The following is a 17,220-nucleotide window of genomic DNA, read 5'->3' on the forward strand; positions in this document are numbered from 1 at the left end:
ACTCTTGCCATGTGTTCAGCTCCTACTTGATCCCCACGGTCACACTTACCCTTATCAACTGTGTGACTCCTGGAGTAATCAATACTATGACTGATCTACCAAAGCAGAGTCATTTACACGTCACAACCAGGCCTCAGCCATTGTATCTAGAGTCTGTATTGCACAGACCAATGTGCTGGCCTTCTGACAGCTTCTGCTGGCAAAGACTTTCCTGTTGTTTCTAAATGTCTCCAATGATTAGAGACATAAACAGTTGAAATACATTTAAATAATTTTTAATAATTAAAAATAATTTTGAAAAAATATATTTAAATCACTTCATGTAATTTAATTAAAGACAGAAATTTTAATTCAAAAGATGAAGAAAAGCTTCACTTACCTCTTCAATGAAGAATGGTGACACCATTCAATGAATAGGGCCCTGTCAGATACATCAGCAATAGTTGGCAGAAAGCTAAGGGGTGAGATGCAAAGTTTATCCAGACCCCCAGCTTGCCGTGATTAGAAGTCACCTGAGTCCAGCAGTGGAGATAAAGGTCAGACACACTGCAATCTGACCTCCAGCCTCTTCTGTACATCCACTGTACAGTGCGGGGATGTGAAAGTCTGGACCAATGCACTGTTGGGCAATTCCCAATGGGCAATTCCCTTCAGAACCTCTGGCAGAGAAACAGAGAAACCCAGCCTGTAGTTAAAGAATTGTTACAATGCAAGCATCACCCCTACCACCATACAATCTGACAAAGCCTTGTTCATTACCAAGATCTGAAGTAAGTCGGTAAAGACTATCAATTAGGCATGTGAATGAATAGGTATGTTCCCTTAGGTATAATACAGTTACAGAGTGATGCTCCAACTCCTGGCTCGAATGAATGGTAAATTCCTCTTTCAGTCTTGTCTGGTGACTATACTTCTGGATGTGACTGGGACTTTTTTTTGTGTGTAACTTATGGGGAAGTATGTGGCATCATTTTATGCAGCCAAAATATTTGCTTTCATGGCAATTTATCATGCTATGATCAAACCTCTGTCACTGAATCAACAGTTCTTACTGACTTCTAACCTTAGTTAGGAACAAAGTTTTGTCAGGTTGTGATTGGAGTTTACTGGGGATGTAATCTATTTTTATGATGTAATAGACTTCCATTCATTGTGTTTTGCTGATGGTGTTTTGCTGATGAAGTTATTCTACTTTTATCTGGACAGCTTTCAGTACAGTTTCAGTTGTGAATTTTTTGTTAGAGATTCAGTTGAAGTAGATTCTGTTGAGTAAATAGAATCTGCTGTAAAGTAAATCCTGTTTTCTGAAAGTCGTGACATTAACCTTGCCTTCCTCCAACTCATTGGCTGACGCAGAAGCATCTGTACTTATTCCAGTATTTTAATGGTCTTGGATGTTGGCTGCTCAAATTTAATATAGAATGTTCAAATTCTAGGAGAGTTTGGCTCGTCTACAAAGAGCATTTGCTCGAAAATGGGAATTTATCTTCATGCAAGCAGAAGCCCAAGCAAAGTGAGTGTGATGCAGCTTCCTTTCACGGTGTTATCAGCTTGAATATATTCGGCACCAGCACTGAAATATTTGTCATTAGCACAGATATAATGGTTGGAGAGTCATAGGGAGATAAAGCATGGAAACGGGCTCTTCAGCTCACCGAATCTGCACCGACCATCAACCACTCATTTACACTAATCCTACATTAATCCCATTTTAATTCTCCCTACATTCTTATAAATTCCCCCTGACCCCCCCCCCCCCCCACTCACCCACACACTAGGGACAACTTGCAATGGCCAATTAACCTACCGAGTCGCATGCCTTTGGGATGTGGGAGGAGACTGGAGCACCCGGAGGAAATCCACACAGTCACAGGGAGTGTGTGCAAACTCCACACAGACAGTATCCGAGGTCAGGATCGAACCCAGATCTCTGGCATGGTGAGGCAGCAGCTCTATAGCTGCACCACTGTGCCACCACTGTTACAAAGTGCTGGAGGAACTCAGCAGGTCAGGCAGCATCTATGGAGGGAAATAAGCAGTGGACGTTTCAGGTTGAGACCCTTCATCAGGACTGGAAAGGAAGAGGGCAGAAGCCAGAATAAGAAGGTTGGGGGAGGCGGTAAGAGCACAGGCTGGCAGGTGATAGGTGAGTCCAGGTGAGGGGGGAAGGTAGGTGGGTGGGGGAGGGGGGAGATGTAAGAAGCTGAGAAGGGATAGGTAGAAGAGGCAAAGGGCTGAAGAAGAGGGAATCCGGTAGGAGAGGGCGGTGGAACATGGAATAAGGGGAAGGAGGTGGGGAACAGAGGTGGGGCAGGTCATGAGGGTGGGGGAAGGAGAAAGAGAAGGGATGAGGGCCCCACAGGAATGAGGGAAGGCAAAGGGAGGGACAGAAAAAAGGGAGGGTGGGGCTAAGAAGAGGGGAGGGGTTACCAGAAGTTAGAGAAATAGATGTTGATGCCATCAGGTTAGAGACTACTAAAGCGTAATATGAGGTGTTGTTCTCCAACCTCAATCTGGCCTCAATGTGGCAGTAGAGGAGGCCATGGATAGACATGTCAGTATGGGAGTGTCAGTCTGGGACCATCACCATCAATGCTGCCCTCATCTGCATCTTCTCCATTTCCCGTGTGTCTGCCCTCACCCCATCCCTCCCCCAACGTAATAGGGACAGAGTTCCCCTTGTCCTCACCTACCACCCCATGAGCCTCCACAATCAACACATCATTCTCCGCAACTTCTGCCACCTCCAACGGGATCCCACCACCGGACACATCTTTCCCTCTCCCCTCTCTCCGCTTTCTATAGGGTCTGCTCTCTCTGCAACTCCCTTGTCCACGTCCCTCCCCACTGATGACCCTCCCAGCACTTATCCCTGCAACCACACTAAGTGCAACACCTGCCCTTACACCTCCTCCCTCACCACCATTCAAGGCCCTAAATAGCCCTTCCAGGTGAAGCAGCGCTTCACCTGTGGATCCATCAGTGTCATTTATTGCATCTGGTGCTCCTGGTGCGGCCTCCTCTATATCGATGAGACCCGACGCAGATCGGGTGACCACTTCGTCGAGCACCTTTGCTCCGTCTGCCGCAAAAGCAAGGATCTCCTGGTGGCCAACTGCTTCAATTCCACATCCCACTCCCATACTGACATGTCTATCCATGGCCTCCTCTACTGCCACGTTGAGGCCAGACGCAGGTTGGTGAAACAACACCTCATATTCTGCCTTGGTAGTGTCTAATCTGATGGCATCAACATCGACTTCTATAACTTGCAGTAATCCCTACCCTCTTCTTCCTGCCCCCTTTTTTTCCCTCCCTCCTTCCCCCCCTTTGGCTTCCCTCATTCCTGTGGCCCCCTCACCCTTTTCTCTTTCCCCTCCCCGCCCTCCTGACCTGCCCATCTATTTCCCCAACTCCTTCCCTTTATTCCAGATTCCTTCTTCTTCAGCCCTTTGCCTCTTCCATGTATCACCTCTCAGCTTCTTACATCCCCCCCTCCCCCACCCACCTACCTTCCCCCTCTCACCTGGACTCACCTATCACCTGCCAGCCTGTGCTCCTCCCCATCCCCTGACCTTCTTATTCTGGCTTCTGCCCTCTTCCTTTCCAGTCCTGATGAAGGGTCTCGACCCAAAACATCGACTGTTCATTTCCCTCCATAGATGCTGCCTGACCTGCTAAGTTCCTCCAGCACTTTGTGCATGTTGCTCCAGATTCCAGCATCCGCAGAATCTCTTATGTGTGCTGTGTCTGGCTCCACCTTCATAAACCTCGTTGTCTGTGGTTTCAATGTCCTGCAATCTTTGGGTCCCTACTGATCCAACCCAAGAAGGGATCTCAGCTCCATAGCTGTCCCATAACTAATGCTGCCTTCGTCCACATCTGGAACATGACCGGCCATTACTGTAAATCGCATCTGCATCTCTGCTGTTCTAAAGGTAAATTCCTCATTCCTGTTGACTCCATGTCTCTAATTTTCATGCACACACCAACTAATCCGAATCCCTATATCATGTGTCTATTCCCAGGCAAATGTCTGTGCACCATCACTCTTATATTCTCCAAATTGTGACCCAGCCAAAGCACTCCAAGATCTTCAAGTCCAAGCACACATGCAGACCCTCACCCTCTTAATCTGGATTAATGCATGTTCACCTGCCCACCTTGAGATGTCAATCTTTGATCTAATACACAGCTGCACTCAGGAGATCTCTTCCTAAACCACTTTTCCCACTATCTGTATTGAAGATTTAGCTAAAAATCAATGCTTTAATTCCAAAATAACATCCATTCTTCCATTTCAAACTTTTTTTTAAGCAACGTGCTACATATAAATAGTTATCAAGTCATAACGTTATACAGCACAGGAAATGGGCCCTTTGGCCGACTACATCTGTGCCGAACATTTTGCCCACCTACGCTCATCCCATTTGCTGAATTGGCCCCACATCCTTCTATGCCTTACCTATTTAAGAGCCTGTCAAAGTGTCTCCTAAACATAGTAATTGTATCCGACTCCACCACCTCCTCTGGCAGCAACTTCCACATATCAACCACTCTCTGTATAAAAAGTAATTTGAACATCAAAGATAAATAGATTAAAGTATCGTTTCTTTAATTTTCAGAGTTGATAAGAAAAGAGATAAAATTGAAAGAAAAATTCTTGATAGTCAAGAAAGAGCATTCTGGGATGTACACAGACCTGTGGTAAGTAACCTCCGGATGTGAAAATGAGCCATGGATAATTCATGTAATGATGTTCGTGGTTTTGTGCAGCTCTCAGGAAAGACTCACTTTGAGACAAATAGTCTCCAAGAATGTAGCTTTAGAGATGAAACATTTGCATTGCTGTAATGTGTGCAGTTGCCTATGATTATATTGCCATCTTAAATAATCATGAATATCTGCATTTGGCGATGGAGTTGTGGGGGGGTCATAGTGACTAACAATATCAGCACTTCATTGGGCATTTGTGATTTACAAGCCTTCCAAAATGCCTTGAAGGTCACTTTGCTAAGTGTAATTATGTGAAATAAGTTTGGTTATTTGAAGTTAGATTCGTGGTTCACTTTTGCGAATCCCATGAAAATGTAACGAGGCAATTGTGATTAAGGTTGATCAAAGTGATTGGGTTATAATAGCATGCTTCCCATTAAGCACAACAAACCATAGCACAAATCATCAAGAAGATTTGAGGTGCCCAATTATTCCACCCAGTAACAGACACTGGCCCAGAAATGTAATTGCTTAAAATACGTAGCTAATGCACTACAGAATGGAATTGACATGTAAAATTGAATGTGGAATCCAAATGGGACTTAATTGCATGCACAGGGCATTATATCACATTGGATCACATCCTTCTGTATGTGTAACCTAAATATAAAGGATTCTGGATAATATCAGAAGTCAGGAAATGTACATTCAATGTTATGGCTGTAACATGGATACATGGCCTTGAACAGTAAAGCAGACCCTAACAAGAAGGAAACAGGCCAACTCAAGCTCTCCTTAAAGGGACCTTCACTTCATTATTGCTGGTGTTTATTAGAGATGACTTTGATGGTCTTGACTCAGTTGGAATGATGGGCCACATATCTACTTATAATTTCAGGTGAGACTTTCCATATTTTTACCAGGGTTCTTAATCCTTACCTGCAAGTCCACCTCTATTGCCATGATCTTCAATTCAGTCCACTCATCTGTTGATAACAGGCCCGTCTCAGATCCTCCCAGTACTTCCAATAGCATTTGAAATTGAGAGCTATCACTTTCAATACTGCAGCTGTAATGAGACATTGCAATTTATGAATGGCTCCCAAAATGATGCAAAGATAGTGTGTACATCAACTCAACAGCTCCACAAATCACATCCATGAGAGTATCACTCCCCATCAGTCCCAGATCACGCAAATGCAGTCCACCTGACAGCACCACTTTCACATGTAGTTTGATGCAAGGGTGAATCTTTAGTCAATGTGTTTTAACAGAAGAGATGTAGAAGGAAGACAGGGCATGGGCACACATTGGCTGTGCCTACCATGCATCAATGTGCATCAGCATCTCACGAGATGGTATTTGGAGTTCTTGTCCGTAACATACAAGGCTTTCATTTCATGAATATTCTTTTGTAATGGTATGTGTTTTAGTGTGCAGGAAATTTCTCTTGGAATGTGCAGTGTTTTGTGTTTGCTGTCTATAAGGCAAGAAGTCAAAATTTAAAGTAGGAACCATTATATTTCAGGAAAATTAACTGTAAGTGCTATTTATAATTAGCTTTGAGCCAAGTGTTATTTATTAAGTGCCTATCTACTAGTTTATATTTAGTGATTTTTCACCCAAGAGTATTGGCTTTCAGAGCTTAGTTGTTGCAATTATAAGGCTGAAAATTGAAATTCCAATTCATGTTCCTGTCTTTGCATTACTTGCCAAATGAAAATGAACTGCCTCAAGATGCTTTGTAGTAGGCGGTAGGAGGCAGGCACAGAGTTTTGGAAAACCTCAAGCTTAGAGGATAAAACAAGGGAGGTCAGCCACTAATGCAACTATTTATTATGTTGGTAAATTCTATGCAGCAAATTGAATTATACCAACACTACAGAATGGAGAGCTTTCCCGAGTTTTGTTCCTGGTGTCAATATGAAGCTCTCTGGATTAAGAACAATGAATGATATGGGTGTTGTAAATTTCACCTGGATGGCCAACAAGTATGTTCAGTCTTAAAAAAGGATCACTTCACCAATAAAGTATAATCCATGCCAACCTGAATGCCATTGCTTGCTTAGCACCAGTTAATGGAGGATTATATGTAGTCTTGTTCTATGTGCTTTTCCCACTTGGATTTGGGCAGGACACACTAAATCTCCATTTGAATACATTCAACTGGGATGGAAGTGAGATTTTTAAACTCTAAACTTTACTTATACATCACGGTAACAGGCCCTTCCAGCCCAACAAGCCCATGCAGCCCAATTACACCCACGTTAACCTACTAACCTGTGCGTCTTTGGAATGTGGGAGGAAACTGGAGCATTCGGAGGAAACCCATGCAGTCACGGGGAGAATGTACAAACTCCTTACAGACAGCGGCGGGAATCGAAACCCGATCGCTGGCGCTGTAATAGCATTATGCTAACCGCTACGCTACCATGCTACTCCCATTTTCATCCCATCAGTCTGGACTACATTATAAAATTAGTCTTGGTAGAATTCAAATGTTGCTTTTTCAATAAATTCCCATTTGGCCATTGTAGTTTGCTAGGTTATGTTGAGTCAGTATCAAAGAGACTTGTATTCCTAACTTTTTCCATAAAGAAAGCATAAATATCTAGGTTTGATGATAATTAATATTACTTTAATTATATGCACAATTTCTTTTTATTTAAAAAGACAGCTTAATAACAGCTCAGGTACCTTATAAACACATTGAACTATTAATACTAGAACCACAGAAACTGACTGTAGAAACAGGAATAATTACTTTGTTGTTCCAAGAATCTAAAAATAAAAGCTAGGGACAAATAATTGAGCTTGTTGATCTTTTCCAGCACTTCCTCCAACCTTGTCAAAACATAACTTAAAAGTGCATGTTCACTTATGAATAAAAATCCCTTTCATTGAACATAAAATAGCCTTACACCTCCTATGCCTACTGGACATTTTACTCAAGATGAATCCTGACTGATAACAATGATTATAACCAGTAACTTGTTATTTTTTGGGAGCAATATTGCTTGTTTCTGAGAAATATATATATATTAAATGGAAATGTTTGGTTTCAAAAGCAGTAAGAAATGCTATGATTATAATGTTCCTGCAAGCAATTTATCTGCCTATGGGAGGAATGACCAATGTAGACTTGTAAGTAAGAATAATAACCAGTGCTAAAAGTTTCAAAGTATCGCCAAAGATTTGTAATTCCTTTTTGATGCACAATTTCAGGATTCTCTTGAAATATTTAAAAGCAAAACATTATTAACTCCATCACAAAGTCAAGGATATAAAGTAAGAACCTTTAAGTACATCAAAAATATATATCACCTGGAAGTTTGGAGTCTTTATTAAAGAATTGATTATTATATTACTTTGATTCTTTCCTTTAATGTACAATGGACCAGATCATCCAACCCACGGACCGACAGTTACCCCTGAAGCTGTTGGTACTCAGCTATGCTCCCAGCTGGAAGGTGTGCCAGACTAGCTGAGGGGCAAGTTGATCACTGACCACCCACCTGAAGGCAAGGCTGGTCCCTAGCAATGCCACTGGCAGATAGAATGTCCGACCATAACTCAATGGCTAAATAGCTGGGGGTCCTTCAACCGTGTGAAACCACTACCTTTGCTGGGACTGCCAGCTTATTCTCGGACTCTGGAGGGAGGTGGTTGGTGAGACCAGGGGAGGGAAAGTGAATTTGGTGAACATTGCCCTTATAAGTGATTGCCCAAATACCGGCCAAGCAAAGGCATTTCAAGTAAAAAAAAATTAAGTGAATCTGGCCCTGTTTTAAAAATTTGATCGAAGTATTTGAAAGATTTGTTCAACCTTCTATTTCCTCCAATGGGACAGATATGGGAACTCTGACATCTCTTCCCAATTGTGTCCTTTTTTTGGGGTGCTGAATGACTGCAAAAAATGACTCGGCGTGAAACATCACCAAGGGTTTTCATTTCAATCATAAGAAGCGATGCCATCAGCCTACACAAGGGTTGTAACCTGACTCCACACTCCCCACCCCGCCCCAACCTAACACAACATGGCATGGCGTGTGCCGTTGGGTTGAATTCAGTCAAGAGATAAGCAAGCTCATCATCGGACAGTGAGCAGCACACATTGTGGCTGCAAATTTTCAGAAAGTTAAGAGCAGATGTCCAACCAGACAATTTAAGATGTCGTATGGTATACTCATTCATGACAAGAGATTTTTCCCAGCTTAGCAGGCACAGGAAACATGTAAGTCATTTAACCACACTCCTTATTTTCACTTTCTTACCCATTTCATTCTTGCCCCACAGGATATATTTCTTCTTTCTCTAACTTTGCCTTATTCCCTTGCCCAGTCCCTTCCCACTTACATCTGTGATATCCCTGATAGCTTCTGCTATTCTGACAGTTTCCCCTTGCCTGGTCCAACTGACTTGTTTTCACCATGGACATCAAATCTCTTTGCTCCATGGTCTGAGGGCCCTTCTGTGAACAAAGACCCAACCAGTCGTCTTCTACCACCACTCTCTTTCGATGCCACTCACTTTCTCCAAGTCAAAGCCATGGGAACTCGCATGGGCCCAGGCTTTGCTGGTCACTATGCTAAACTGGAACAGTTCTTATTTCAGGCTTATTCAGGCCCCCTCTCTGAACTCTTTTTTTCCACTGTATTGATGACTATGTTCAGCACACCTCAAAAAAATGTCAGTACCTTGGCTGCCAACTTCCACCCTGCTCTCACATTCTCGTGGCCCATACCTGACTCTTCCTTTCTTGACGTCCTTATCTCCATCTCGGAGGATAGTATCCATTATGCCCACTAATTTGCCCAATTATCTCAACTCCTCCTCTTCCCACTCTCCTTCCTGTAATGACTCAATTCTATTCTCCCAGTTTCTTTCTCTCCTTTATATCTGTTCTGATATTGAGATTTTCCAAGCCAACAACTTTAAGATATCCTCCTTTTTTCTTAATAATGGTTTTCCTTCTGCCATAATTGGGAGGGCTCCCAACAGTTACTCCTCTACTTCCCACACTTCTGTTCTCACCCCTTCTCCTCCCAGCCAGAACAAGGATAGGGTTCCTCCTGTCCTCAGCTTCCACCCCACCACCTCCAACAAAATTTCGCCACCAGACATACTTACCGCTCTCCTCTCTGAAGGGAACATTTTCTATGCAATTCCTTGATCCACTCTTAACATCAACCTATTATTCCACTTCTTACAATTCACAAGTCGTGAATCTGTGGAATTCTCTGCCCAGGGAAGCAGTAGAGGCCACCTCATTAAATATATTTAAGATATCTTTATTAGTCACATGTACATTGAAACACACAGTGAAGTACATCTTTTTGCGTAGAGTGTTCTGGGGGCAGCCCCCAAGTGTCACCACGTTTCCGGCGCCAACATAGCATGCCCACAACTTCCTAACCCGTATGTCTTTGGAATGTGGGAGGAAACTGGAGCACCCGGAGGAGGAAACCCACGGAGACACAGGGAGAATGTACAAACTCCTTACAGACAGAGGCCGGGTTTAAACCCAGGTCGCTGGCACTGTAAAGTGTTACGCTAACCTCTACACTAATTTTTGCATAGTAGGAGAACTCAGGGTTATGGGAAAAAGGCAGGTTAGTGGACCTGAGTCCATGGCCAGATCAGCCATGATCTTATTGAATGGTGGAGCAGGTTCAACGGGCCTACTCCTGCCCCTATTTCTTATGTTCTTATGCCTTTCCATACAGCCACAGGAGGTGCACATCTGCTCTCTTACCTCTTTCATTCCCACCATCCAGGGACCCAAATGGTCTTCCAAGTGTGGCATTCAATCACTTACACTTCTACCAGCTTACTGTATTGTACTCAGTGCCCAAAATGTGGTTTCCTGCATGTTGGGGAAACCAAGCACAAATTCAGTGACCGCTTTGCAGAAAACCTCCCTTCAGTCCACAGGACTGATTCTGAGTTTCCAGTCACCTGTAGTTTAATTCTCTGTCCCAGCTCTCTGTCTTTTGCCTCCTATATTGCTGCAAGACTCCCACTGTAAGCTTAAGTATCAGTATTTTATATTCTACCTGGATTAGATACAGTCATTATGATTTAATGTTGAATGTAACAGTTTCCAGGAATCTCCTTTTTCACTCCGGAGATGTGGCTGTACTTTTCTGTTTCAGTTTGTTTCATTTTTCTTTTCTTAAAGCATAGGCTGTTTAGGGACAGTCAGCATGGCTCTGTGAGGGGCAGGTCGTGCCTCACGAGCCCAATTGAATTCTTTGAGGATGTGACAAAGCACATTGATGAAGGTAGAGCAGTGGATGTGGTGTACCTGGATTTTAGTAAGGCATCTGATAAGATTCCTCATGGAAGACTCATTCAGAAAGTCAGGAGGCATGGGATCCAGAGAAACTTGGCTGTGTGGATTCAGAATTGACTCACCCATAGAAGACAGAGGGTGGTTGTAGATGGAGTGTATTCTGCAGGAATCTGTTCTGGGACCACTGCTCTTTGTGATTTTTATAAATGACTTGGATGTGGATGTGGAAAGATGGGTTAGTAAGTTTGCAGATGACACAAAGGTAGGTGGTGTTGTGGATAGTGCAGAAGGTTGCTGTAGGTCACAACAGGACATTGATAGCATGCAGAGCTGGGCTGAGAAGTGGCAGATGGAATTCAACCCAGATAAGTGTGGTCATATACTTTGTAAGATTGAATTTGAAGGCAGAATACGAGGTTAATGGCAGGACTCTGAGCAGTGTGGAGGAATAGAGGGATCTTGGGGCCCACGTCCATGGATCCCTCAAGGTTGCCGCATAGGTTGATAGGGTTGTTAAGAAGGCATATGGTGTGTTAGTCTTCATTAGTCAGGGTATTGAGTTCAAGAGCCACAAGGTGATGTTGCAGCTCTATGAAAGTCTGGTTAGAGCACATGGAGTATTGTCTTCAGTTCTAGTCGCCTCATTGTAGGAAGGATGTGGAAGCTTTAGAGAGGGTGCAGAGGAGATTTACCAGGATGTTGCCTGGATTGGAGACCATGTCTTATGAGAATAGGTTGAGCAAGCTGGGGCACTTGATAGAGGTGTACAAGATGATAAGAGGCATAGATCGAGTGGACAGTCAGAGACATTTTCCAAGGGTGAAAATGGCTAACACGAAGGGGGCATAATTTTAAGGTGATTGGAGGAAGGTGTGGGGGTGGATGTCAGAGGTAAGTTTTTTACACAGAGAGTGCTGAGTGCATGGAACACATGGCCTGCAGAGGTGGTGGAGGTAGATACATTAGGGACATTTAAGAGATAGGCACATGAATGATAGAAAAATGAAGGGCTATGTGGGAGAGAAGGGTTAGATTGATCTTAGAGTAGGATAAAACGTTGGCACAACATCGTGGGCTGAAGAGCCTGTACTGTGCTGTAATGTTCTATGTCCTTGAATGGCAGCTTTTAAAGTAATTGCTACCTTGACAACTTTAATCTGTACTCTATCACACACCATATCATCCCCAGTTTCTGCAACTTAAAATATGCTTGCCTTCTCACTTTTCCAATTCTGATGAAGGTTCATCTGAAATACTAATACAAGAGGACATGCATTTAAGGTGAGAGAGGGAAAGCTTAAAGCAGATGTGCAGGGCAACTTTTTTACACAGACATTGGTTGGGTGCCTGGACTGGGCTGCCATGGGAGTGGTGGAAGCAGATCCAATAGTGTTGGCTGTTAGATAGGCACATGAATATGCAAGCAATCAAGTAATAGAGGGATACGGATCGGGTACAGGCAGAAGAGATTTAATTTAATTCAGCATCATGTTCAGCGCAGACATCATGGACCGAAGGGCCTGTTCCTATGCTGTACTGTTCTATGTTCTATAAATGTCGACTCTTTCCTTGCACACTGATGATGTTGAGTGCTCCCAGCATTTTCTTTTTGTGTTTCAAATTTACATCTGCTGCAATTTTCTTTTTGCTCCAATTGTTCTTGTATCCATTGGGAAGAAGCAACATAATGATTTGCAATGTTAGCATAAATATTGAACAATTTGGACAATTCATTAATTAGCAGCATGTTTGGAGATGAAACAATAAGGAGTTCCTTTTCTGAAGTGCGGCTTGATAGCATTGATCAACTAGTTTAAACTCCTACAAGCTTCATTATCATAGCTTTGGAACATAGTTGACCCTCTGCATGACCAAAGTTGATCAGAAAATTAAAGAAAATTAAAGTTGTTATGTACCTTAGTATCTTTCACAGAACAGGAGTTAAATGGTTAATTAATTATGAATTACCAAATTATATGATAATTTTGTAGGCACTTTTAAACACATTCATCAAGTCAGGTTATAAGCAAAGCTAAGATATAGTAAATAGATGCACTGTAGCCAAACGCAGCGCGTGGTAGGAAAGAAAACGCAGAAACACGGAGGCTGGACTGGAGCACACTTCACCGACTGAAACAAAGCGCGCGTGCCCGCCAAAGTAACTGAGAGCCTCTCCGGCGGACGTGACATGGGGTCCCCGCCTGAAGGCCCGCCCCGCGGTTAGTCCACGTCACAGTTAGTTCGCATCGCGCTCTGGCGCATGTGCCCGCGGCCGCTGATGACAGTTCAAGTCCTGCGGGTCCGGGCCACTACACCACTACGATTTTTAATGGCAGACTTAATTATAGCTTTCATGCTTTTATGTAGCATTGCTGAATTGAATGAAATGCCTTATCTTCAATGTATTCTCTTAGTAGTATCCCACTGTTGTATATTTATTCCATAATTTAAATCCTATCACTTGCATTAATGACATTGTTATTCTTGTTATTCATTACTGTGTAAAGGAGTTGCAGATGGACCACAACCATTGAAGGGCATAGTTAGGGTGAGTTCACAGTCTTTTTTCCCAGGGAAATGGAATCAAAAACTAGAGGGCATAGGTTTAAGGTGAAAGGGAAAGATTTAAAAGGGACCTGAGGGGCAACTTCTTCAAGCAGAGGGTGGTATGTATAAGGGAACGAGCTTCCAGGGGAAGTGGTTGTGGCAGGTACAATAACTGCATTTAAAAGATACTTGGATAGGTACATAGATAGGAAAGGTTTAAAGGGATATGGACCAAGCACGGACAAAAGGGACTAGCTTAGATGGGCATCTTTGTCAGCATGGACAAGTTGGGCTGAAGGGCCTGTTTCCGTGCTGTATTATTCTATGACACTTAATTGTGTGCTCTCATCGTGTTTATTTCCGGCCCTGTCCAAGTGCACGGGAAGTGGATTGGGATCCCCACAAAAAATGCAGGTGAATAATAGGCTGATTAGATGATAATTAACTGGATTGGATTTGACCTGCTGTTTGCAAACAGAATATATCTGGCCAATTTTCCACATTGCTGGATAGATAATAAGATACTTGAACTACTCAGCAGGTCAGTGGAGAATCGATGAGGGAGTGTCCACACCATTGAGGAACTGGAAAAAGAAGATCCCATTGGAGAATGCCATGCAGGAGAATTCCAGCAAGTTGCAGATCACTGCCCATCTTTGCTGTTTACATTACCTGCTCCAAACCAGCTGCAAATTCCAACATTCGTATCATTCACAAATTTAGTGTGCGATATTGTATGCCTTACATTGGAAAGTCAAATGTGCTTGAAGGAACATGTTGCTAATGCCATTACAAATATGTCTTTCTCTTGTGAGTTATCATATAACATCAGGAACTGCTGCCGTTGACAGACTCTGAGGATGTTTAGCCAGCAGCACAGCATATTACATGCACTCCACTTGTCACGTACACCCATGCTAATATATTCACTTCACAGCAGCACTGGATGTAGAATGAGCAATTGCCGAGGTCATCTCAAAACCCAGCACAAGGAAGCAAGGAGCCACCTCCATTTCGAAAGGTGCTCATTAGAAGCTGACAAATGGCCACTTCACCACATTTAGCTGGAGGGATGATGTTTTAAAGAATCATTAAATGAAGCAATATAACATAGTCCAAGTTAAGTCTGCCTCCACAATACAACCTGAAATTCAGCAGCAAGGTAGTGGCAATGAACTGATCGCACCAAGCGGCACAAAAACAACTGAGGCCACTGGATACACTAAAGGCCACGGGACCAGACAACATGCAGACCAGGCAGCATGCTGAGGACTTGCGCTCCAGAGGTAGCCGTGTCTGTAGCCAAGCTGTTCCAGTGCAATTACATTACTAGCATCTATGTGACAATGTGCCCAGATAGATTCTCTTCACATAAAGCAGGACAAATCCAATCCGGTTAATTATCATCCAATCACTCTATTCTCAGTCATCGCAAAGTGACGAAATGTGTTATTGACAGTGCCATCGTGCAGCACTTACTATCCAACACGCTGCTTGCTGCTTCCCAATTTGGGATTAGCCAAGACCACTCAGCTACAGACATCATCACAGATCTTGTCTACATATGGAACAAAGAGCTGAATTCCAGAGGTGAGGTGACACTGCCTGCCCTTAATACTGACAACTTTTACCAAGAGTGGTATCAAAGAGAATATTAAAGAAAACACTCCAACGACGTGCCTCAATGAAGGCGGTTATGGTTGTTGGAGGTTAATCAACCTGGCCCCATAACATCATTGCAGAAGTTCCACAGGGCAGGGTCCTAGACCTGACCACCCTCAGCTCCTTCATCATTAGCAAGCAAGTCCAACAAGTAGCCAAGAAAGCAAACAACACATTGCCTTTTATTGCAAAGAGATTGGAATTTGAGAGTAAGGAGGTTTTGTTGCAGTTGTACAGAGTGTTGCTGAGGCTACATCTGGAATACTGTGAACAGCTTTGGTCCCCGTCACCTAAAAGGGAAATAATAGCACTGGAGACAGTCCAAAAGAGATTCATCAGGCTCATTCCAGGAATGAGAGGGTTGTTGTATCAAGAGAGGCTAGAAAGTTTTGGTTTGTATTCCTTAGAGTTCAGAAGAAAAAAAGAGTGTCCTTATTCAAACATAAGATCCTACGGGGGCTTGACTGGGTAAATGTTGAAATGTTTCCAGTAGTGGGAGAGTCATGAACAAGGGGCACAGCTACAAAATAAGGGGCTGGTCATTTAAAACGGAGGTGTGTAGAACTTCCTTCTCTCAGAGGGTAGTGAATCGCTGGAGTTCTCTGCCTCTGAGGATGGTGGAGGCCAGATCATTAGATATATTTAAGGTGGAGACGGATAACTATTTGATAGGAATTGAGGGTTATAAAGAACCAGCTCAGAAGAGGAGTTGAGGCCAGCATAGATCAGCCATGGTCATAATGAATGGTGGGGCAGGCTTGAGGGGCAGATTGGATTACCCCTGTTTCTATTTTCTTGTGTTCTTGTGTGCCTTACTTCCACCATAATGTCAGGAGTGGAGATGCTTGCTGATGATTGCTCAATGTTCAATTCCATTCACAACTACTTAGCAAATGAAATAGCCCATGCCTGCACACAACAAAACCCATACCATATGCAGACATGGGCTAATAAGTGGTAAGAAACATTCCCACAGTAAAAGTGCTAGGCAATGACCATCTACCTTTGACATTCAATGACATCACCGCCGTCAACATGCTTGACATCAGCGTTGACCAGAAACTAAACTGGACCTGCCTTATGAATTCTGTGATGCAAGAGCAGCGTAGATTCTGAGTATCTTGCAGCAAGTGAGTCATCTCTTGACACCCAAAGCCTTTCCAGCATCCAAAAAATACAAGTGAAGGAATACTTTCCACTTCCCTGGATGAGTGCAGCTCCAACAACACTGCTGAGTGCCATCCAGGAAAAAGTAGGCCACTTGATTGGCATCCCATCCATCACTCTGAACATTCATTCCTTCCATCACTGCCACATTGTGGCTGCAGTGTACACCATTTACAAAATATTCTCCAGTTACTTCCCTGAGGACCCCAACGAACCCACACCTCTACCATCAAGAAAGGCAGCAGGTGCATGAGAGAACCATCAATTGCTTTTTTCCCTGTTAGTCACACACCACCTTGATTTGGAAATATATCATTGTTCCCCATCATCGCTGAGTCTGGGGTAAATCCTGGAACTCTCTCCCAAACAGCATCCACCAGAAGGACTGCAACAGCTCAAGAAGGCAGCCCATCGCCACCTTCTCAAGGGCAATGGAACAGGCAATAAATGCTGGATTTTCCAGCAATGAAAAATACAACACTTGCTACTTTATCATCTACCCTTCTCCCTCCCCAACCCCTGGCATACTGCCTTCATGCTGCTTTTATCTTTACATATCCTCTTCCTCTTTAACTACATTTAATCACATTTAATGTGGTACCTCGATCCAGACAGCCTCTATCTTGACAATGGGAATCCACTCACCATCCCACCTCACATGCCTTTGAGGAACGTGTTGGTTGTGCCTCAGCAATAATCCCAGTTCACTACTTTATTGCCCCTGAAAGAAAAACTCAGCATTCCATTCACACTTGGACATCAAGAGATTAAAAAAAGCTTGCGTGCAAACTGTTTGCTTGCGAATAAGTAATTTTCTTGAACAAAATTTCTGT

At 43.3% G+C, this 17,220-nt stretch overlaps 1 protein-coding gene across 4 annotated transcripts in view; it reads left to right on the forward strand.

Annotated features, from left to right (window-relative positions):
* The window catches only part of LOC127568408 (regulator of G-protein signaling 7), a 365,436-nt gene that overhangs the window by 320,224 nt on the left and 27,992 nt on the right, over positions 1 to 17,220 (forward strand). For all 4 annotated transcript variants that reach the window (XM_052012099.1, XM_052012101.1, XM_052012100.1 and 1 more), the window contains 2 exons: positions 1,437 to 1,513; positions 4,626 to 4,707. In XM_052012099.1, the coding sequence (XP_051868059.1) occupies positions 1,437 to 1,513; positions 4,626 to 4,707 (159 nt within the window). The remainder of the gene's footprint in view (positions 1 to 1,436; positions 1,514 to 4,625; positions 4,708 to 17,220) is intronic.

The sequence above is a fragment of the Pristis pectinata genome, chromosome 3, assembly GCF_009764475.1.
Source record: "Pristis pectinata isolate sPriPec2 chromosome 3, sPriPec2.1.pri, whole genome shotgun sequence".
In the NCBI taxonomy this organism is placed as follows: Eukaryota; Metazoa; Chordata; class Chondrichthyes; order Rhinopristiformes; family Pristidae; genus Pristis; species Pristis pectinata.